This window comes from Xyrauchen texanus, chromosome 25, assembly GCF_025860055.1.
Source record: "Xyrauchen texanus isolate HMW12.3.18 chromosome 25, RBS_HiC_50CHRs, whole genome shotgun sequence".
Classification (NCBI taxonomy): domain Eukaryota; kingdom Metazoa; phylum Chordata; class Actinopteri; order Cypriniformes; family Catostomidae; genus Xyrauchen; species Xyrauchen texanus.
Window position 1 is genome coordinate 31,659,678 of NC_068300.1, and position 23,881 is coordinate 31,683,558.

The window sequence follows — 23,881 nt, forward strand, 5'->3', positions numbered from 1 at the left end:
GGGGTTTGTTGAGCTGTGATCCCCTCTTTTGTAGGCATAAACCCTGCATAGGCCAGGGAGGGGAGGTGGACTTGACTCTGTAGAAACTTGCCTGTGTGATTTTTTTTTTTTTTTAAACGCAGAATGCTGACACCAACAGTACACACACTCATAAAAACACAGCAGCCAGAACCACACAAAGCGCATCACACACTATATCAAACTGCTAGCTAAGGGTTACTAGTAAAGAGCAGGTCAGATGAGGGTAAAAGAGAGAGAAAAAACATCTACAGTGTCCCCAAAAACATTTGGATGCTTAAGCCACACTTAAAAATGTGTCATTGCTTTAGATTGAGTGTCAACCCCTCTGCAAAAAAAAAAAATAAAATAATGCTAGAGATTTGTCCAGAACTAAATTTACTTTTCTAAGCCATTTTGCAATTACTTAACCTGACAACAGTTGATTTAAAGTGGATGTATGAAGTCAATACACCTCAAGCTCACACAGGTGGAGTTCATCACATTAACTATAAGCATGTTCCACTAACTTGTCCAAATACATATTATCTTGATTATATGAACAACAACAATATTTAATCTCTCATATTTAATCTTAATGTTTTGAAAATCTATTGTGAAATAATTGTAAAATAGATTATTAATGAAAATTGCAAACCTGATGATCAAATTCTGAAAATGTGTTTAAGCATAAAGACAAATGGAACAGCTAATTCCAATCTAGGATAACCCAGTATTTTCCTGAGAGAAAGGGACATCCTCTTATTCTCCAGTAAAGAGAACAAGCCCATCTGGGATAGACAGCAGTGCCTGACCACTGACATGTGGTGCAGACACAGAGCTCCAGGAAGCAGAACGCAATACAAAGCGTGCAGACGCGCTCTGACCACCTTATGTTAGGTGTGTCCACTGACAGTAATGAAGAGGTGTCTGTGATACTGCAGAGGCCATACACAACATCAAAACACAACTGTTTCTATGTCAAACTCTCCATTCTATAAAAATACAGAAAATGTACTCTCTGTGTAGCTCAAGCTATATATATAAAATATATTTTGTTAGTTTGCTAATGTTTTTGGTGTTGTCACTTTAATAAACCCCCTCCATAAAATACTAACTACACTTTTCAAGACACAAGAAAACACAAGACACGAATAGGGTACAAAATGGTGTCCAATTACTTTCTTGAATTCAATAAAAGCACAAATGTATTCTTCGGAGACAGAGAAAACTATTAGATAAGTTAGATGATTTATCCAACATAGAATGAATATAACATGGAAAGTAGTTTAAAACACACCAAATATAAACCTATCTGCAAAACTGTTACCCATTCTCTATTTTATTAGAAACTTTAACCTATGATTTCATGTCTCATTAAATGTTATTCTTATTTAATGTTTATTGCTATAAAAATAATCAAACAGTAACTGTAAATCAAACAAATCTGGGTTTAATTTAAAATCAAGAACAATATTGATGCCTCGTGCTGAAATACACAAATACACAATATGGCTTGATGGAAAAAAGGCTTGTAACCATCTAGAGACAGTTGAAGTATATATACAGTATATACACTTGCAGCCAAAAGTTTAGAATCATGTAAAGATTTTGCTCTTATGGGAATAAATTGGTAGTTTTATTCACCAAAGTGGCCTTCAGCTGATCACAATGTATAGTCAGGACATTAATAACATGAACATTTACTATTACAATTTGAACTAATCTTTGAATCTTAAACTAATTCAACGAGTTCTCATCCAAAAATCCTCACTGTGTAGCAATGACAGCTTTGCAGATTCTTGACATTCTAGCTGTCAGTTTGTCCAGATACTCAGGTGACCTTTCATTTGTATGAAATCTTCAGTTTTTTGGCAATTTCAAGCATTGTATAGCCTTGTCATTGTCCTGCCATGTCCAGTGAAGAGCCCAGATCTCAATCCCATTGAGCACATCTGGGATTTGGATTGGTTGGATTGGAGGGTGAGGGCTAGTGCCATTCTCTCCAGAAATGTCCGGGAACTTGCAAGTGCCTTGGTGGAAGAGTGGGGTAACACCTCACAACAAGAACTGGTAAATCTGGTGCAGTCCATGAGGAGATGATGCACTGCAGTTCTTAATGCAGCTGGTGGCCACACCAGATCCTGACAGTTACTTTTGATTGACAATTCATTAAATTAGAAATTTATTTTTAAATTTTTATATTTTTTTAAATTTTTTATTTTTATAATCTCAACATCCTTATACTTTTAACTACCAATACACAATTTTTTTGGACCAGTATCTCTATATATACACAAATATTGTCCAATTCTCTATACAGACAAACAAATAGCAAATCATGATTCATAGCTGATGAAACTTTTGGCTTTAATGGAAAAAACAAAAAACAAAAGCCCTTCAATATGTCCCACCTACATTTCCAGTCAATAATGATAATAAAAAAAATTAAGTCAACACAGGGCACAAAACTGAGCTCATCAAGCCATTTCATGACTTCAATAACCTCTTTTCAGCGACCAATCTGTATAAAGAAACAAAATATAACTCTATCAAGACATTTGAGTCTATTTTGTAACCTACAAATAAACAAGAGAGAAGGTTGTCTACTAGGTGTGGTTTTATTTCCGATTACAGTACATTCTACAGATGCACGTGTTACATTACCTTGAAACAACATGGTCATTTAATGCCACCTCTTAAAAATGATATATTGGTCCTAAAAATATAGAAAGGAACAAATTTAGTCACAAAAACTGTACATTATTAAAAATTCACTAAACACCACATTTGGTTGAACATCCTAGAACTGTTTTCAGGTTTTTTTATCTTTAAAAAAAGAAACAAGTACTGTATATCCCTTTTGTATGGTGAGGAAAAGAAATGTAAATTATACATTTTCTACTGAGCAAGTCAAGTTCAGTGTATGAAAATCTGTTCTTCTGCGCTCTTCGTGTATGCTATACTTACTCAGTGCTATAGTATCCTGTTTTTGATGACTACAATAAAAATATGAAGTTTTATGGAAAAAAAAATGAAAGCCTTAAAAGCTACAGGTAAAATACTAGTTTTCCCCTGAAATCAAAACCTTTTATTGGTAATTTCACCTAGTAATGATAAAGGCCTTTTCATTTGACAAAACAATGTCACAACACATGACAGAAGCATAAAATTAACATCCTTTTTGAGGGAGTTGGTCCAGATTTTTAAAGATATCACACACCCACACACTATTGCCAACAAATAAAACAGTCTAAACATCTGTGAATATCAGCGTTTGAGAAAGCCATGTCTAACAATCTTCATTTTCATTACAGCAAAGAGCAAATCTTTTCCAGTCATACCAAATACAACAGTGAAGAAATTATTCCAATGAAAAGTTTAGCTAAACATCTACAGTGCCAAACGTACATACATATCCTTTCCATAAAACACAATATGAACACAGTCTAGATTTTTTCCCCTACAGACAATAGTCATACAAGCAAAAGCTTTAAAAACTGCTACCTAGCAAGCGGAGATTAAAAACAAGAGGTTAAAAACTGGTGGCCAATTATCTTTTTGTGTAGCGGTTAAATATTTAGTTTTTTGGCATTACCTCTGGTTCCATCATGACTAAACACTGACTTAGTTCTGGGGATCAGTTTTGGGGATCGTGACAGGACAAGTAAATAAAAAAGCAAATCTCCAGTTGATAAGACCTATATTCAACAACAAGCAATAAAAGTGATGGAGTTACATGTGATATAATACGTTTTACTGGCCAGTTCATGAGTCACCTATACATCTCTCTATGATGTAGTCTGTACAGATTCACTACAGGCTATTGCTATTAAATAATCCCAACTATTGTTTTTCTGTCTTTAAGCGTATATATAGTTTATAATAAAAAATATACTGAGGAACTTGCTTCTAGTCTTGAAAGCACAAAACGTTACATTTTCAATCAAGGGGACACATGTGGCCCACGACCCATACAACATTGAGCAGAAGGCTTTAGAGTAAAGACGAAAAAAATAGTGTGTGGTCAGAACATCCTGACTGAGGTGTACCAATCACCGTAATTGGCCACGTGACATCAAGTGTGAACCAATCAATTCCTGAAGGTGTACTTCAACCCCAAAGGTGTGAATGATGAAAGTTTGTATTTAGGTGAGAAGTTTTTACAGTGTAATACCAGGTGTTAAGGAAATGTTCTTAACCTTAATGTGAAGGTGGGGTGGGCAAAAAAAAAAAAAAAGATACTTGTAAAACAAACAGAACAAATCTACGGATATAGAGGACTGGAGGGCTCTCCAGAAACAGTTTTTAGTAGTAACGAGCATCAAAGGGGCGTGGCATTCAAATAGTTCCTCCCATGCAACAGGTAACAGAATCCCTATTTGTCCTTATTGTCGTAAAACTCGGACCAGCGGCTCTCGAAGAATAGTCGCATGGAGTGGCCAGCCTTGCCCACCTCTGACGTGTCCTCATTGAAAAGCTCGCAGTTGTTGAAGACAAGCTGAGCGTCAGCAGCAAACTCCTCACAGCTGCAGTACCTGAAAGGAGTAAAAGAAAATCAAGAATTCCATTCTAAGGATTAGAAAGTGTAGTAGAAAAATGTATAAGAATAGTCAGCTTCTTTCTATTTGCACACTATGTGTTTGTAGTAATTTAAAGGGGTCATGCCATGAATAAAATTGCCCTTGATCTTTTGACATATAAGAGGTAATTTTATTATAAAAACACTGTATTTTTCAGAACTCGACTTCCTTTCCAAAGCAAAAAAATTATTAATTGAAACCAACTTGAAATAAACCAACTTGTTCTCTACTTCCATGGTTTCCTTATGTTATTTGGGGGGGTCATTAGTTCATGAATGCCTTGACGGCAACAACATAAATGCATAATTTTACATCACACCCCTGGCCCCGCCCACTGGTGCTCAGTGGGTAAACAGAAAGAGAACAGGACAGACAGGCATAGTGGCCTACTAACTATTCCTGAACACCAAAGGGGTTTAACAAAAGACACCTTGAGCCCATCTGGACTATTTTGAATTATTGTTGTATATAAACGTGCATAAGACCAGGGGTCCTCAACAGAACCCCACCCAGGATTCAAAGGATGCCAGGGGGTGCTGAGAGCAAATTAGCAGAGAGGGGGTGTTAGGTTACAAATGGGGGGCGTTTATCAAACATGTTAATCAAATCCATCGTCATGTTCCTGTTTGCCATAAAATGTTTATCTAGACTCCATTATAGGGGTTGGTATGCATTTGTACCACGGTTCATCCGGTTCTGCAGCCTAGCAACGCATCTGAAGTATCTGGTTTAGCAGCGTCAAATAGACAGGTGAAGTCACAACCTCCACTAATGCACATGTATGGCTCTGTAGGTGGATATGGCTCAATAGACAGAGCAGCGCGAGTGCAAAGCAGGTGCTTTTTTAAACTAACAAACCGGTCTCTATCTCTTAAATGTGCACCTCTTTTCATTGTAGCGTGGTGTGAGACGCGGAAACCATTTGAATTCAGCACAGAATTCTACATGTCCAGCCTTGAATTTACTATAGTAATACTAACTTAAGGCGGGTGCACACTGTACGATTTATAAAAGTCCTTTACGATTGTTGCTTGTCAGACTGTACAATATGAACGCATTGATATCACCATGGCACACTGTGCAACGTTATGGCAGACTGCACAATATACATTGCTGCCGACTGTGGTCCCAATCGTCCTAATCAGTGAATGTGACTCACATTACTGGAGTGTTGCGGAATAGATGCAAGACATCAGCATTTCCGTTGCTCCAACACCACTCCATGCCGAGCACAGGCTAACATTTACGAGAAAGTTGGATTTTGTCAAATAGGCCTATAAAAAGACAGCTTGATCACAAATCCAGAAAAATTACAGATGTTGAGAATGTACATGAGTGCGGGAGGTAGCCTACAGCAATAATGAGCTACCACAAGCAAATATTCATTGTGGAAATAAAAAGACTTGTGGCACGAAAATGTACAAACTTTCTGTTCACATTGGAGAAAACAAAAAAGGTGGATTTTAGTATGTCTTTCACCTATTTTAGATTAGTAAACTACAGGGCACGCAAAATATCGTAAAAATCATAAAGGCTGATAATATATCACACTTGCAAATTCCCTATGGATGATGCACAAACATGATGGAGATTTCAATAATTGTATCCAACTCTATTTGCTGATTTGGATTAAAACGTCCCATAAATACTAACCAGTATAAATTGTTGAATCTTTCTATTTGCTTTTCTTTATTTATAAAATTGGAGTGATGTGAATCTTAACTAAAGAAGTTTACAGATGTTTTAAGTACATTTATTCTTAAATAAACGGATGTGCCGGCACGTCCTGCTGGATTTATTCCTCATTACAGAGGAAACAACAAAATACTCCGTCATTTTTGGGTATACAGATAAGTGTATGATATTATTAGAGATTATAAAGGGTCTACTTTTATTTGTGTACACTCACAATAACAACAAATCCTTGTGCTTTTGTAAAATAAAGAAAATAAAAAGGGTGAGCTTTCAGCAGTCTCTGTGTTCACAAGCATATTTCAGAAACACGTCACAAAAATGAACTGAAACGCCACAAATACTTATCCCACAAACATGAAACATGTCTAAAGAAAGCTTAAGATTTCTGCTTTTAAATAAAACAATTCAAATTTAAAACAAATATTCTCCTGCAATGTAATCTGTATGAAACTAAGCGATGTACAGTTTCTCCTGGCTCAGCTAATTATCCCTAATGTGATCACACCCACCAGCAGAGCGTGCTATTCATACACTAATGTGAAGAGGTGATCAATGCAAATGCTGAACGCCCCTGACTGTGCCTTAAAAACATCAAGTTCATTCACTTTTCTGCGCAATTGGAAGTTCGAACAATACACAAGCAAGGAAACTCCTGGATGGTGACGATCCAGCAGAGGATACAATTTCGGACGAGTAAGTCATTTAGTTTTCATTAGTTGACATGCTATTTTATATAAACATGTACATATTTTACTAGTGGGACTGTTTCCTTACTTGCCAGGATTCAGAGTATTGAAATTTGACTCCAAATAAGCAAGATTTAGTTACATTTAAATGTTGTTTTGTTTAAAGCAGGTAATTAAATTGTATGCTGTATAATATAAATATGATATGTAATATGATATAAAAAAATTATATGAATGTTTAAATCTAGTGTTTATGCTGCCTCATTATCATCAACAAAGCTTGTGCTTGCAAATATCTGTTCAGGTGTAAATGAGTAAATGCACTTTAAATATGCCCATATTAGAAAATCTGCATATTATAATGATTTCTGAAGGATCATGTGACACTGAAGACTGCAGTAATGATGCTGAAAATTCAGCTTTGATCAATATATTCAAATAGAAAACTGTTAAATTGTAAAAGGACTTCACAATCTTTGTTTTTTTACTGTATTTTGGATCAAATAAATGCAGCCTTGGTGAGCAGAAGAGACTTCTTTTAAATGGTAGTGTAGGTCTAAAATTAAGTAAAGTCTTTATGTAAAGAAAATCACCAATATGCATCAATATTCATGATAGTTCACGCCTCCTCGCATATGACCTTTCTAACACTAAAATGTCTTGCAAAAGTTAAATTTCTATATTGTTTTGTATGAATGAGTGATCAGAATGGTTTTGTAGCAAAAACTCTAGGCTACAAGATCCAGTTCTCAAAAGTCTTGTGGACAAATGTTTAATGGCCTTATTTCAATGACTTAAAATTCAGTTTTTTCAAAAACAATGCATAAACATTATTTTCTCAAATACAAACCTGTACACACATGTTGCTCACATATTATTGTAGCCCAGTTTGTGCTGAATACAGTGTTATCAGACTTTAGACATTAATATGTTTTTAAGCAACTGAAAAAAGCACAAATGTCAAGGCATTTCAAAACAACTTCAGGGCCCAAAACACCCTCAGACCCCAGAGGGTTAAAAGTAAAATAGTAATTAAAATATCATTGTAAAGAAAATGCATGATAAAGAAAAAAAAATTGAAAATATTTTCATTTTGTAGCCTAAGCTCTGTATTTAATTTAGAGAATAATGCTTTCATATTGCTGACGTGCTTGTGTTTTTCTCGAAGTATTTTCTGCTTATTTATTTATTAAAATGTTTTATATAAAATGAAAAGAAGAAAAACTGTGAAAGTGCTTGAGTAGAGTAATAACTCTGCACAAATGTTGCAGTGGTGGTGCAAACACGGAGCAGGCTTCTTTCCAAGTGAATTAGGGTGCGAGAGAGGAGTGGACTCTCATCTGGCTGTCGCAATGGCCACACTATACGGATATGATGCAAAATTTCAGACACTGGCCAAATTTTATCGGAGGCTAAAGATCATCGCAAAGGCTATTAATCCTCCATCTGTAAACATGTCACACTGAATGTTGTAAGATTGCCGATTTTGCCTGCGATGAGAGAATAGAGAAAATGGATAAATCGTACAGTGTGCACCCGCCTTTAGGCAGAATTAGATTCATAGTACATATTATCATATCACATTAAATTTGTCATAGGCTACATTAGGGGAGTGAGGGAATAATGCATTTTGTTACAACTTTTAAATGTTTATATTTTGTATTTATTGTTTTTACATGTGTTTACAGTAGGCCTACTTGTTTGTAATTACACAAATGCCATCATTTGTTTTATAGAAAGTAATTTCATGCCTTTTTTTGTTGCAATCTTGATGATTATGGATTATAGCTCATGGAAATGAAAAATCCAGTATCTCAAAATATTATAATATATACAGGTGCATATATATATATATATATATAGCCTAAAATAGGTTTGAGTGTAAGAAAATATTTTTTATAAGATTTTGTTAGCCATCAGAAATTCAATGATGACTCATTTGAATCAATAAGAACCTGATGAATGGAGTTCTAACTCAGTCACACTGTTAGAATAATTTAAATCACATAAATTAGATGCTATAGATAACCTTACTGTTGCTGATACCAGTAATGAGTAATGAGGGAATGAAGGGGGTGTTCATCAAAACATTTAGAAAACCACTGCACTAGACAGACATCTTTGACTATTGTCATGCATCTCATCTGATGATAAAGGTTTGATATTTATGGTGCAACTGGACTTAAGTATACAGTTTGAAACATTCGGATGCAATGTGTTTCACTGACTTTGTCGCTATTGTTATTTAGTGTTGGAAGTGCGTTGTCTGCAAACCCCCGAAATATATCTTTTGTTGTTGTGGAGCTGGTTCATTCTCTCTTCTGAAAGAGTTGCAATCAAATATGGCTGTATTTGAGAGGTTGTACAATTTTGGCCTGGTTACACAGAGCTCTTAAAGTGGAAGAGAACAAAAAAACAAGTATTGCAGTCAGAGTGCCAGAGACAGGGTTTAAAATGATCACATTTACATTGGACCTCAGGGAAAATAATACAATTAGAAAACAAAAATGCATGACATGACCCTTTTAAATAATGTATTATACATTTCATTACAATTTTTTTTTATTATAGTTTTACGTTCCCTCACTACTGCTTTATCAATCACTTAAATGAACCATAATTGTATTACAGTAAACCACAGTTCAACTATGGCATTTGTAGTAAAGCCATAGTAAGAACAAAACTGACCAGTTTTACAATAGTTCTATAGTTCAACAAAAGTATTTGCAGTAAAACAATAAACACAGTTTACCATGGTTTTACTACCTTAACCATATTTTAACCATGAAATTCATAGTACAACCCTAGTAACAATACAGGAAAACCAAAACAATGGTAATAAAAATCATTCTAGCCAATTAACAGGTTAATTTCTTAAGGGATGCGTAAAGCTATTTGCAAGGGAACGCAAAACATATTTTGAGAGAATGTAGATTTCAGAAAATAAATTCACTCTCTGTACTCTGACTGAATGATACTGCTAGATAGGCCTACCTAAAAACTAAGCAAAGTTTTCTTAATATGCTTCTTTATTTTACTGTCATTATTGGTTCTATTGCTTGTAATTCGTTTCTTTGTTCAAGTGCTCAAGTGCTCACTTGCCTTGAATAATTGCTTGAGAACTTGAAGCAATGTTAACTAGTTTTGCTTTGGTCTTGAAAATGGTAATTTCACTGGCACTTGTACCGACTACTGATGTTCTGGTATTGTGACGAACATAAAAATACAGACAACACCGTCTGATGTTTTTTTAACGACTTCTATATAAGCATTTATATGTCAGTAATATCTTCATGTCCAACACTACAGCTTAAGTGCATACACTCTTACCCTCCCTGTAGAAGTTTCTCCCTCATGGTGAGGAAGTCCATGGGGTTTTTGACAATGCGTCTGTAACCAGGCACCTGGCGGGGGTTGACTGGCTCCAGAAAAGGCCAGGCCTCTGAATGAGCCTCCATTTCCATCAGAATGATCCTACAGCACATCAAACACACATTATTTATTCCACGTCATTCACGTTACTTGTTAATTTATTCCACGTAATACATTTATTTCGAATCGTTTCAAAGATGCAGCGAGGTGAACAACAGATAGTTCAAATGACTACAGTTTATGTAGTGCTTATTTATGTCATTTATTAGGTTGAAGTGATGTACAGGTTCATTTCTTCCTTTGATGGTGGATGCTACAAGATAAAGCATCGACTGCAATTTTGGTGTAAATCAAGCTGGGTGATTCCTTGTTTTTAAGATATAAACCTGAGATTGTGGTAGAAATATGAACTTCAATACTATGAACAATTTGGTAACACTTTACAATATGGTTGTATTCTACGACTTTGTCACTTCAGTGCCATGTTAAAATACAATTTAAGATTGAGATTAAAGTCAATATTTTGAGAATAAAGTTATAGCAATACAAGATTCATATTTAAGTCGTAATATTTTGAGAATAGTCCAAACTGCGATGGTTATGTGGTTCAGGGCTTCCATACATGTTACCTAATGCATTAACTAATGTTAACCAATAGAACCAATAAAGTGTTACCAAAAATGTTATACAACCGGTCTGAAGACTCACTCGCAGTAGGTGAGGTCAGGCTGGTTTCGTGTGGTCATCCGTCTACGTTTTGAAGGGGAGGAGTTTGTCCCACTTGAGGAAGCAGGAGAATCTTTTTGTCGTGTGGTCATGACCCGTTTGTACCCATCATCCTCGTCTGAACTATCCTCTGCAAGCCGCCGTTTCCGCACCTTTGACCTCTGACGCGCTGAGCGTTGTGATCGAGGAGCGTCACCATTTTCCTACAAAATTATCAACCATCAAATCTGCAAACTTAGAAAACAGGCTACACAAAACTAATTTTCAAACATAATGAAGAATCCAAGGACACAGAGTTGATGGATGCTTAAGATTTTACACCTAACAAAGAGTTTGACTGTCTTGTTCAGGAATTACCTTGGCAACGCAGGTGGGACAGAACCAGTCGCCTTCTGGCACTTGCATGACCTTTGGTCTGAGGCAGAACATGTGACATCCACGATCACAGCCATCACACAAGAGCAGGTACTCATCATCATCACCCTTACGGCACACCAGACATGTCTGTGGACATACATGAACATACCATCCATTTCTACTGGTGTGCATATAACACATTTGCCCGGTTTTAACATGAATCATCAAAATTAAGATGGAGAATAGGTATAGTGTTTCCATTAATCAAAACCAAAATTTTAATTTTGTACATTAAAATGAATTATATTAATACATTCAAAATGTTCAAAACCTGCGTGGACACGTTTGTGTGTTCTCACCACTTTGATGACAGATCTTTCCCAGGCTATGGCTTTCTCCAGCTGTAACAGACAGAGAGAAAGCTGAGATGCACTGCGGCAACGGTCCAGAGCCTGACGCCAAGTCCTCAACCTGGGCGTGATTTCACTCTCCAAACTACACAAACACAAACACACACGTCTAAATTGGTACAAGGCATACATGATAAACAATGATTCTGACAGATCTAAAGCATGGTTGGTGCCCATTAGAAAGAACAGTGATTAAGAAAGCTAGACAAACTTATTCCATATTTTAAAGGTCAGAATTACAGATGGGAGGATAGAGTAATCTCACGATTTGGTTCGATATACGATATGAGGTTTACGATTCACATTTTACATTTTTTGAATAAAACAATTCTACATTCTATTAATTAATATTATATCATGAAATTGAATATATAATTATGATATGATCTATCATTGTTTGGAATAATTTGTACAATTTACAAGTATTTACATTGAGTTTGAGTTCATTTGTATAAGAAATTCTAAAAAGATACCGTCACTTTAAGAGTTTAACGAGTGCCTCAGTATTCCAGTTCAGCGAATATCAACTAGAATCTCTCGGTTTCTTTAGTGCATCCATGCTGCGTGAGATTAAAATGAATATTTCTTTTAACTTTTTATCTGACTGTAATGAACAAAGGATATTTAGACACATTCAATGAAAGTGGAGTCGCCTAATCTTTGAAGGATGCATTAAATGGAGGATGCGATCCGCTTTAATCTCAAGCACCTCTCATCAAACAAGGCCATTTTCAAAGTATTCCAGTACTTACTGTAAGAATCCTTGTGTGAACAATGTAGAAAAAAGCACAGTAGAGGTAAACTCGAGAAATAGAGACATTGTAATGTTTGACTGTTCGTTTCATTTATTATCATTTACATTTACGCATTTGGCAGATGCTTTTATCCAAAGCGACTTACAGTGCACTTATTACAGGGACAATCCCCCCAGAGCAACCTGAAGTTAAGTGCCTTACTCAAGAACACAATGGTGGTGGCTGTGGGGATCAAACCAGCGACCTTCTGATTAACAGTTGTGTGCTTTAGCCCACTACGCCGACGCCACCACTCCTTATCACATGGACAGAAAGCAATGTTGCAAATTCCCCATTTTTATGGTTCACAATATATAAAAATTCAAAAAATATCATCCCATCCCTGTGATTGTTGAAATTTTGTCTACTCTAATCAGTAAATAGCCGACCAGCGACCATAGCACTGTAGTCTTGTGTGATTTGGTTAGGAGAGTTTTCATATGTAAAAAGAATGAAAATAAATCACTCTGGGTAAAACTAAAGTGATAAACTGGAATAAATTTTAAAACATTAGGTCCAAATATCTGAAGTACTTTCACCATTTGTTATTTCCCTGACGTCTCTAATATTCATCTAAACACGACTCACCTGACAGCATCTAATGGCACTTCCTCTCCACCAGGAGGAGGAGTCAGAGGGGCTAGACGCACCACCTCTGCCAGATTCCACAGTGGCTCCTTCAGATATCGCCGCTCGATGTTGCGTTCCAGGTTAGTCAATCGATGAACAGCCAGGTCTAGAGGGTTGTTGGGAACTCGCAGGAGATCAGACCAGTCCTTTTTAGTACGGACCATCCAGTCGTCTCTGGGGTCCACCTCATGTTCGTAATACTGCAGGTCCTCCCGTGTGGAGTCTGCCTCAGGAGGGGTGAAGATCTGAAACAAGAAGCGTTGATACAAAATGGTAGAGAAATAAATGTTAATTAAAAAAATAAAAATATATATATATCTCTCAATTAAAATTATTTTAATAATTATTTCATTACTATTTATTTATTTTTAATGATGCTTTGATAGTATATAATTTATTTTCTTTTTCTCCCCAATTTAGAATGCCCAAATCACAATGTGTTCCAAGTACTCATGGTGGCATAGTGACTCAATCTGAGTGGTGGAGGACAAATCTCAGTTGCCTCCATGTCTGAGACTGTCAAGCCGCACATCTTATCACGTGGCTTGTTGAGTGCATTTCCGCTGAGACACAGCGTGTTTGGAGGCTTCATGCTATTCCACGCACAACTCACCAGGTGCCCCACAGAGAACGAGAACCACACATTATAGCGACCATGAGGAGGTTACCCCAACGTGACTCTCCCCACCCTTTCAACTGGGCCAATTGGTTGCTTAGGAAGCCTGATTGGAGTCACTCGGCACGCTCCAGGTGTGGTAGTCAGCGTCTTTACTTGCTGAGCTATACAGGCCCCCTGAAAGTATATTACTACATTCTACCTTTCTGCAATCTATATTTACAGAATAAGAATAGTGTGGACAAGAAGCAATTAGAAGAGTGGAAATGGTATGGGGAAATTGTGTGAATCAGACTTAAAATAAATAAATACAATAAACAAATAAGTTAAAAAAATTAAATAAAATAAATAAATAAATAAATATATATATATATATATATATATATATATATATATATATATATATATATATATATATATTTTTTTTTAAAATCACATGACCACCGCCCAACTTGTCGGAGCATGCTCTTTGTCACGGTTCTGACGATTAACTAAATATCTGTTTCTATCAGAACTCTAGCCCTCACACTTTACGGAAGCACTCTTATGTTATGTCATAAAGTTGGCTATATTTAGTAGTATAGATGGACTTGATTTGTGGGGTGCCGTTCTTTAGTACCTGAAACTGAGGGGTTGATGATTCCAGATTAGCCACCATTTCATTCTCTGACTCGAGAGTGGCCACCTGGAAATAAAGATTGTGGACACTGTAATATCCCAAGTAGCGTTGGGCAAGCTACACTGAAACTGTATAATGCCAAACTACTCATAACTTAAGGCAGTGAAGCTCTAGTCCACATACCAGTTTGAAAAAGTAGTTGGCTACATGGCAAATTAGTAATGAAAGGTGGCAAACTACACTAAAGTGAGCAAAGGCCGTCCAATTACATTTTTTGTTGAATTAAAGATAAAAATGCACATTCGTACTAAAATCTGTGCAGTCGAATTGTAGAAGCCAGCCAAGCACTGACAATGACTTGCGTGGTCTTTAGCTGTCGCATCTGGCTCTTATCAGTGTCTTGCACAATTAGCAATGCATTTTAAAAAGCTAGGTCAAGTTAAAAGGAGTTCAATTGCAAAAAGAGTGTCTTGAGATAACTTAAATGAAAAAAATCTAATTACACTCACCGACCACATTATAAGGAACACATGTACACCTACTTATTCATGCAATTATCAAATCAGCCAATCATGTGGCAGCAGTACAATGCATAAAATCATGCAGATACGGGTCAGGAGCTTCAGTTAATGTTCATATCAACCATCAGAATGGTGAAAATGTTCGATCTTTGGACCGTGGCATGATTGCTGGTGCCAGACTGGCTGGTTTAAGTCTTTCTGTAACTGCTGATCTCCTGGGATTTTCACGCACAACAGTCTCTAGAGTTTACTCTGAATGATGCCAAAAACAAAAAACATCACACTGAGTGATTCGGTGGACGGAACGCCTTGTTGATGAGAGAGGTCAACAGAGAATGATTGAACAAAATTCTTTTGACCAATTCTTTGAACATAGCCTTTGACGTTCAAAAGTTTAACCAACAACTGGAAGTGGGCCTCATAGTCTGCTAGAACAGTTATGAGTGCGGGCACTCCTAGTTATACAGAAGCTGGCGGCGTAAGGGCATAACAGCCATTTCAGCCCTTGTTTAAGGAGATATTACACTCATTCTGCAGAGTCTCCTGGCAGCACTAAAACGATTTGCTTACGAATTACTCCAATACCGCACATACAACTCTCCCCGAAGCAAAGTGGTCATTCGGCTGCTCCATCATGACAAGGTGGGCTCTCTCTGGATAATGAACAAAACGTAGCATTCACATTTGAATTTGTATTCAAATGTTTAAAAATGCGCTTAAATGCGAAACATTAGGATGGAAACCCAGCTAGTGACACCATCTAACTTAAATGTACACAAAATGCAACTGATAAATGAAAAAAAAAAAGAAAAATAGTAAAATAAATGCCAAAAAAAGTAAAATGCCATGCTGGGAATACTGAAAGTGGGTAAATTGCTGACATTTGTTGAACTGTCCAAACAGATGGATTAACTAAATTAGAATCAGACTTTCCAATACTACTTGAGAGAAAGAGGCAGATCTAGTAGTGCATTTGATTGCATCAGATCAGTCGGATGACAGAAATGGTGCTCAATAAAATATGACAAACTACAGTTATGTAGTGTCACACCAAAAATATCTTGTTACAGGTTACTGCCACAGATGTGTCACTAATTTTAGTTAAAGGGGTCATGACATGAGAAACCAAATTTGCCTTGATCTTTTGGTATATAAGAGGTCTTTGTATCATTAAAACGTCCTGCAAGTTTAATATTTTAAGACGTCCTCCCCATTCTAAACTAATCATTTATTTAATCAAGCTCAAAATACATCTCGTTCTGGATTCATGGTTAGAAGTGACGTGTCGGTTAGAAGTGACGTAACAGCGTTTGCATATGACCGCCTCCAGCACAAGATAACTACGCTTTAAGCGCCAAGACAGCTACGCTCATTTCAGTATCGCCGTCGCCTCACAAGTGTTCAGTCGATGGATATGGACAGCGAGCTCTGACAGAGACTACTTGTGCACAGGAAAATTATGATGCCACACAGATGTGCTGTTCCTGGCTGTGGTCAAACAAAACCTCTGAATAAGCTGCCGAAAGATCCAGACGTCAGGGAAAAATGGATGCAGTTTATTTTTTGCGGACGTCCCAGTCACGGCAGTGTTAACTTAAGCGTTTGTTCTGTACATTTTAAGGATGACTGTTTTGAGAACAAATCTCAATATGATGCTGGCTTTGCCAGAAAACTGTTGCTCAAAGATAAGTCCGTGCCGACTATTCTGGGAACAACGACGGCACTAAACTGTAAGTAATCTATTTTAAACTTTAAACTACTTTTTAAAGCGCAATTTCATTCATTATGAATAATCACAGTGTTTTTACTTAGTTTACTTGCATATTGTTCTGGCTGGAGCGTCAATAATTGATACATAGTCACTGACGTTAGCCAATCATAACAGTGGGCGTTAACACTGAAGTCTTAAATGGAAAACGCCCCAAAACAGACTGTTTGAATCAGAGGATGAGAAACAGGGTGGGAAAAGGTCATAAATCACTAGATTTTAAAAGTTTTTCTTAAAAAAATATATATTAATACTATAGTTGCACCTAAGGGAACATAATAATACAATAAAAAAACCCATGTCATGACCCCTTTAACACTTATATTTATTAACACTAATAGTGAGACTGCTGCTTTCTCACTTTTGCAGAGGTGAAAGCATACATTACAAGAGCACAAACAGCACCACTCTGTGGTTACTAATGCAGCAAGATTCAAATGAAAATGATTACTTTGGCACAAGAAATCTGTAACTTCAAGGCCAATGTTAAAAGGGGCTTTTGATATGAACTGAACAAGACTATTAATGATCTAGTCTTTGCTGTATGTACCAAACAAGCTTCAATTGAAAGTAATAAAGAGCCTGTTAGACACCCCCTTAAATGTGCTTCATGCATTTCTTACCTTGAGCTGAAGATCTGCACCAACTACCCTCAGCTCCAAGTCTTCCACCCACTGAAGAACACTCATGTCTATCTGTAGAGCTCTCTCCTGCTCTCTCCAGGACTGTTTAGATGCCTCCATCAGTGCATCACCCTCCTCCACTGTCATTTGGAAGATGGGGTCTGACAAGGAAAAAGACAGAGAATGCAATAAATGTGCTGCCATCAAGCAAAGAAACAGAACGGCTGTTTGTCATTCTCTTTGCTGATCCTCACCGGTGACTGGGCGTTTGCAGACCTCAGCTAGATACTCCATGTGTTTGGTAAGGTGTTTATGGAGCACCTTCTCTCGAATGCCTCGTGGATGCAGGGTGCTTAGAATCGCCGTCAGCTCCTCTGGTTCTTTCACCCACCACCAGCCCTTTACCATTTCTGTAGAAATAAAATAGGTTTAACCAATAACGAATGATAGTACAATGGATTTAAAAACTAAATGTGGTAGGCATATTGTAGATACAAAAATTATGAACAAATGTCCTATTGGTGCAAATGCTACTAAACAGAAATAACAAAACCACTGTGAGCACTGTGAGATTATATTTAATCTATAAACCATTACAAAAGTCTTATAATCAGATTATGAAGCCATTATATTTGATCCTAAACAGACGGTGGCATTGTGTTTATTCTTATGGACTCAAGGCTATGGAGTGCCAAGATGAGAACTGTACTGTTAGGGAACTGAGCTAAACCATAAAAAGATTACAGCCAACAGATTTTTAGGACCAAATAATGTTTTTATTTTTCCTTGCCCTCTCTATATTTTTATCTGAAAAAAAATAAATTTAAATATATATTTTTTAATCTTTATAAATTTTTTGTAATCATTTTTTTCCCTACTAAAACGTTTTTAATTTTTAATAATGCCTGTGAACACTGCTATAAATGTAACTCATATATAAAACTAGTTAATACATTAAATACATTATTATTAATAAATGAATAGCTCAGACCCATAAATGTGATTAGATGAGCCATATGTGAAGCAGTTTAAAGAAGCACAACACACACCTGTGTCAGCAGATCAATCGAATTTTATAGTAATAATCTAAACATCTATAGTTATCACCCATTGTGCAAATACATAAAAAAAAAAAAAAAAAGACTTGTTTATTGTGCTTAAGGGCGGTTCCTAGGCACAACACAAAGCAAAGTACACTTGACAGCAATTAATTCATAAACACACTGTACAAATATATTGCATAGCTAATGTTTCTAATGTATCCGTCAGAGGTAGACAGATATATAGTTTTTACCGATTAAGCTGTGCCTAGTTGATTTTGGAACTATCGGTTATCTGAAAAAATAAAAACTAGCAGCATAGATTTTTGATTTCATTTCAACAGTAAAACAGCAGCCAATAGAAGTGAAATAAAACAATCACTGACACCTCATGGGGATTTGTTGGATCTAAATCTTTCATTATTGACAATATTCATCCATATTTGTATTCTCACTTCAATGCATATTTTGTTATTTTAATTAAATGAATCAAGTGTCTAAATTGAAGCGAGAGCATTCAAAGAAAAATGCGACTATATAGAAACGTGCCCGCAGCACATACCATTGTGCCTCCAACTTTCTTGTGAATAATAAAAAACATCACCTGGTGATATATAATAACTTCAATGTGGTAAATATAGGCTATAAAAGCTTAATTTAGTAAATACTTAATTATAGAGCATTGAGCAAATTCTCTGTCATTTCAAAATAAGAGTCCCATAATAAGCAAGCATATTCCAGGCTTAAAAGTCCTGCCTCTGCATAATGCACAAAATCTTCATTTTTGTCTGGTTATTATTGGAATATGATTACAAAATAAACTGCATCTGGAATTTTGTTAATTTTGGATTATTGTAGCCTCTATGTCTGTCCCCGTCTAATAAGAAAAGACAACAAAATTTTTACATTCTTTAAAATCAATAAAAAAATTAATCTGTCGATTAATCAGTTAAACGCCTTTTCCACCACCGTAGTTATCGTTATCAGCAAAATCCACTACTGGCCGATATCTAGTTCCTGAAGCTCAATTGGTAGAGCACGGCACTTGCAGCCCCAAGATCATGGGATGATTCCCAGGGAGTGCACAAACTGATAAAATGCTTAAATGCACTGCAAGTCGCATTTATTCCAAATGCATAAATATAAATGTCATGAACATCTGTCATTGTCACCAATAATTTCATGGTCATATCTTTTATAACAAGACAAAATTTCTTGCTTGTTTGTTCCAAACAAAATTCTTGATATCTTTTAAAAATTAAATGTCAACCCCAGCACAATATTTGTGTTACTATGGTACTCACCCAATGGAATAGGCTTCACCACCAGCTGAGTAAAGAATTTCAGCTCAACCTCTTGGAAGAGATTAGAGGGTGGTCGGCCCCGCCTCTTTGCTGTGCTGGATCTAGAGTGCAGACGAGATGGCCCGCTGCCCCTCCTGCGCCTCCTACCGGCCCTGGGAGCTGGAGTGGAGCACACCTGAGGAGGAGGAACTGTAGTCTGCAACTGTGGGCAGGACGGTGGACACAGACAGAAGCAATTAGGATGAGAAAAGTAAGGTTTGACATTAATACAAAAAATATTGTCTACTTGGCTATTACCAATATCATGTAAAAGTGAATCTCATTTTGCAACCAAAAAATTCTAAAAGGATACAAGTAATTATATTTTCCCAGCAGAATTGCCTATTTTAACCCCTTTCACCCATCGGTATTCAGGAAATGTATCCAGTGAATGAATGAATGAACACACACACACACACACACACACACACACACACACATATATACACACACACACACAGTAAATATATCAGCATTTTTTCATATATACATTGGGCTGCTTGTTGCACAATAGTCTGTGTCTTTAAATACACAGATGAGCCAAAATCTCTGTGTGCCGCCAAAACAGTGCTGACCCCTAAAGGTGTCCTGCGGTATCTGGCACCAAGACATTAGCATTAGATCCTTCAAGTCCTGCAAGTTGCGAGGTGGAGCTGCCATGGATCGGATTTATTGGTCCAGCACATCCCACAGATATTCAATCGGATTGAGATCTGGGGAATTTGGAGGAAAGGGCAACACCTTGAACTCTTCATTCTGTTCCTCAAACCATTCCAGAACAATGTGTGCAGTGTGGCAGGGCGCATTATCCTGCTGATAGAGGCCACTGCCATCAGAGAATACCATTGCCATGAAGGGGTGTACCTGGTCTGCAATGATGTTTAGGTAGTTGGCAGGTGTCAAATTGATACCAGGGTTTCCCAGCAGAACATTGCCCAGAGCATCACACTCCCTCAACCGGTTTGTCATCTTCCCACAGTGCATCCTGGTTCCATCACTTCCCCAGGTAAATGGCACACATGTACGTGATGTCCATCGGACCAGGCAATCTTCTTCCACTGCTCCAAGTTTCTGTTCCATCTGTTCTGTTCTTCTGGCCATAATAATTTGGCCCTTGTCAAAAGACCTTGTCAGGTCTTTACTCCTGCCCATTTCTCCTGCATTCAACATATTGACTACAAGAACTGTTTGTTCACTTATCATCTAATCTACCCAGACGTTGACATGTGGCCTTGCTAGGAGATGATCAATGTTATTCACTTCACCTGTGAATGGTCAATGTTTTGGCGCACTGGATGCTTCAGGCGGACGACATTGCGCATTCTACGATTAGAAAGAATTATCTTCTATGAAGGTACACACACCGGCTCCACCACTCGCATAGCTTTCCATTAAATTCATGTTTTTAGTTACACGTATGTCTTTCTGTGGTAAAACAGCTTGAGTTAAACATCTTCAAGACTACATACATACAGAGAAATTGCATAATTTCCAATCGTTCAGTTAGGGCAGGTAACCAGTTTCATATACTAACCTTTAATTCATCAACGTCACTTTGTTCAATCTAAGCACAGAAACGTTTTGTGTGTATGGTGACGTGTGATGACTAGTTGCACATTCCAGACAGACCTACATGCTACTGGCTTCAGTAAATGTTATATCACCCTCTTGTTGTCTTCCAAAGCTATTATGCCAATTGTTAGTGAATTGCAAATTATGCTTCTAATTTAATTGCTAACAAATGTTAATATATTGATGCCTCAAAAACGTTCAATAATTGATAAATCTATATTTTATGACATGCCTAATTGTCACAATAACTTAAGCCCAATGTATACTTCGGTTTCAACAAGAAAGCTTAGCGTATGTGTACAGTTGAACGCTTGGCCTTTCAAAGTATACTCCATTTCACTGTGCACACATAAACACGAGAGATAACTGGACTACCGTAATTCCCGGACTATAAGCCGCAACTTTTTTCCCACGCTTTGAACCTCGCGGCTTATACAATGATGCGGCTAATATATGGATTTTTCCCGCTTTCAAATTTTATTAAAAAAAAACATTGTGACGTGCTCAGTTTTTTGCCGGCGTGAAGCTTTCATTAGACCAATGAAATTGCCGAACGGGTTAAGGTCAAAACAACTTTTTTTGTTTACCGTTTAGATTAAATCGAAGCGCTCAAACTTCCCATCATTCTGATTATGGTAGTCATTTTGTCACCCTCACCATGGCAAAGACATGGAGAAATGCATATGATGCTGCTTTCAAGTTGAAGGCGATTGATCTGGCTGTTGAAAGTAACAGAGCTGCACGGAGCTTGGTCTTAATGAGTCAATGATAAGACGTTGGAAACAGCAGCGTGATGAATTGACTCAGTGCAAAAAGACAACTAAATCTGAGGCTATTCAACTCCGACACTTTATTGGTAGGCTATTGTTTCCTGCAAATGTTTTATTACAAGCCCTGTGTGGCAGCGTGGTCAGCGCCGTCCGAGAGAAAAGCTGTAGAGCTTACACCTGCGCTAAATTGGTGTCTAATTTCAAGTGCCTGCTTCGTGTCCTTCTTGGGAAAACTGTCACACGGCACCAGTGTGACAGTTTTCAGCAGGCACTTGACATTCCAGGTAAGGCTTTTAATGGCCACAGCAATCAATTTATAAAGTTTCTCAATTCTTCTATGCCAACATTAGACTGGCGTGTGTCACTCTCTCAGCTCTGTGGCTGCTGCCTTTTATGCCGCTCCCCATGCTTACTGAAATTAGACACCGGTGTTAGACATAATTTAGCTCAGGTGTAAGCGCTCTTACCGCTTTTCTCTCGGACGGGCGCTTGACCACGCCCGCTGCCACACCGTGTTTCGTTAAAGCCTGAGTAAAGTTAATTTGTTTCAATGTACCGGTAGGCACCTGCGGCTTATAGACAGGTGCGGCTTATTTATGTTCAAAATAATATTTTATTTAAAAATCAGTGGGTGCGGCTTATATTCAGGTGCGCTCAATAGTCCGGAAATTACGGTATTTCTCTTCAGGAGTTTAGACTCATAAACATGTCTTAATAGCCCTTCAAACTAGAGTTAAACAAATACAGGTATCTCCTGACCTCCTCACAATTATTGACATGCACATCCAGTGTTGTTGTTTCCACATTCGTCTCCTGTTGTTCACCGGCGATTACATCTTCTGCTTGCACTTTATCGTGAAAGCAACAGCTCAATTGTGAGTGTTGCCACCTTGTGGACCCACTAATTAGTGCAACAATTACAGGCGCATACTGCACGTTCAGAGTACGCACAGTTTAAAACATCTGGCCGCACACATTCAGTCCTCGAGCACTCTGTTGATGACATTAAATTGACATTACGCGTCCTGTATGCATACGCCAACCATTAGTGCAAAACTGAAGTATGCTCTAGCCTTAAAACCCCTCCTCCCAAAATTATGCAAAAGCAGATAAATCTCACTCACCACTATAATGTGTCCAGGCATTTTACTTTTAAGTTTGCTTGCAATTTCTATTATTCTCATGATCTTTTACTTACAATCAGCATAAATTATATTCAATACACCAAATACTAATATAATGTATAAATACTTTAACATATATTTTTTTCACAATAAAGTAAATAAATTATTTGATTAATGGGGTGCCTAAATGTATTGAAAATTACATCACAATGCAAAAATCTTGTCTTTAAGCAAAATATAATTTGTTATTTTGATTTTGGAATGAAATAGGACCTCGACATGTTTGTCACCTTGTGTTTCACACAAATAATTTTTAACTAGATGAGTTGAAGCAGTAATCAAATGTCAATACTTTTACCAACATGTTACCAACATGCAAATAATATGGAAACATTTTGGATGAAAGATACTACTGGCTTTTTGCAAAGGTATGAGGCCTTTTTAAGAAAGCCATATTTGTGTGCAAAAAGAATGTTTACATAAATATTTTAATATACATGCTTTCTGCCCATGGTTAAACATGATGGGTAAATCCTAGTCATGTTTTCCAATTAACACATGTAATATTCAAATCATGAAAGGAACATTCCATACCATGCTTTTTTTTTTTATGCCACAAATGCCATAAATTGAGC

The 23,881-nt window shown here is 37.0% G+C and overlaps 1 protein-coding gene across 2 annotated transcripts in view; it reads right to left on the reverse strand.

Moving 5' to 3' along the window:
• Positions 1–2,339: 2,339 nt before the first annotated feature.
• The window catches only part of LOC127618835 (bromodomain adjacent to zinc finger domain protein 2A-like), a 61,680-nt gene continuing 40,138 nt past the window's right edge, over positions 2,340–23,881 (reverse strand). Inside the window, exons 21-30 of one of the 2 annotated variants that reach the window (XM_052091478.1) lie at positions 19,742–19,943; positions 17,652–17,807; positions 17,398–17,558; positions 14,486–14,551; positions 13,209–13,495; positions 11,776–11,911; positions 11,417–11,563; positions 11,042–11,262; positions 10,292–10,435; positions 2,340–4,535 (exon numbers count right to left, since the gene is read on the reverse strand). In XM_052091478.1, the coding sequence (XP_051947438.1) occupies positions 4,376–4,535; positions 10,292–10,435; positions 11,042–11,262; positions 11,417–11,563; positions 11,776–11,911; positions 13,209–13,495; positions 14,486–14,551; positions 17,398–17,558; positions 17,652–17,807; positions 19,742–19,943 (1,680 nt within the window). In that variant the 3' untranslated portion in view covers positions 2,340–4,375. The remainder of the gene's footprint in view (positions 4,536–10,291; positions 10,436–11,041; positions 11,263–11,416; positions 11,564–11,775; positions 11,912–13,208; positions 13,496–14,485; positions 14,552–17,397; positions 17,559–17,651; positions 17,808–19,741; positions 19,944–23,881) is intronic. The other variant, XM_052091479.1, reaches the window with a different exon arrangement.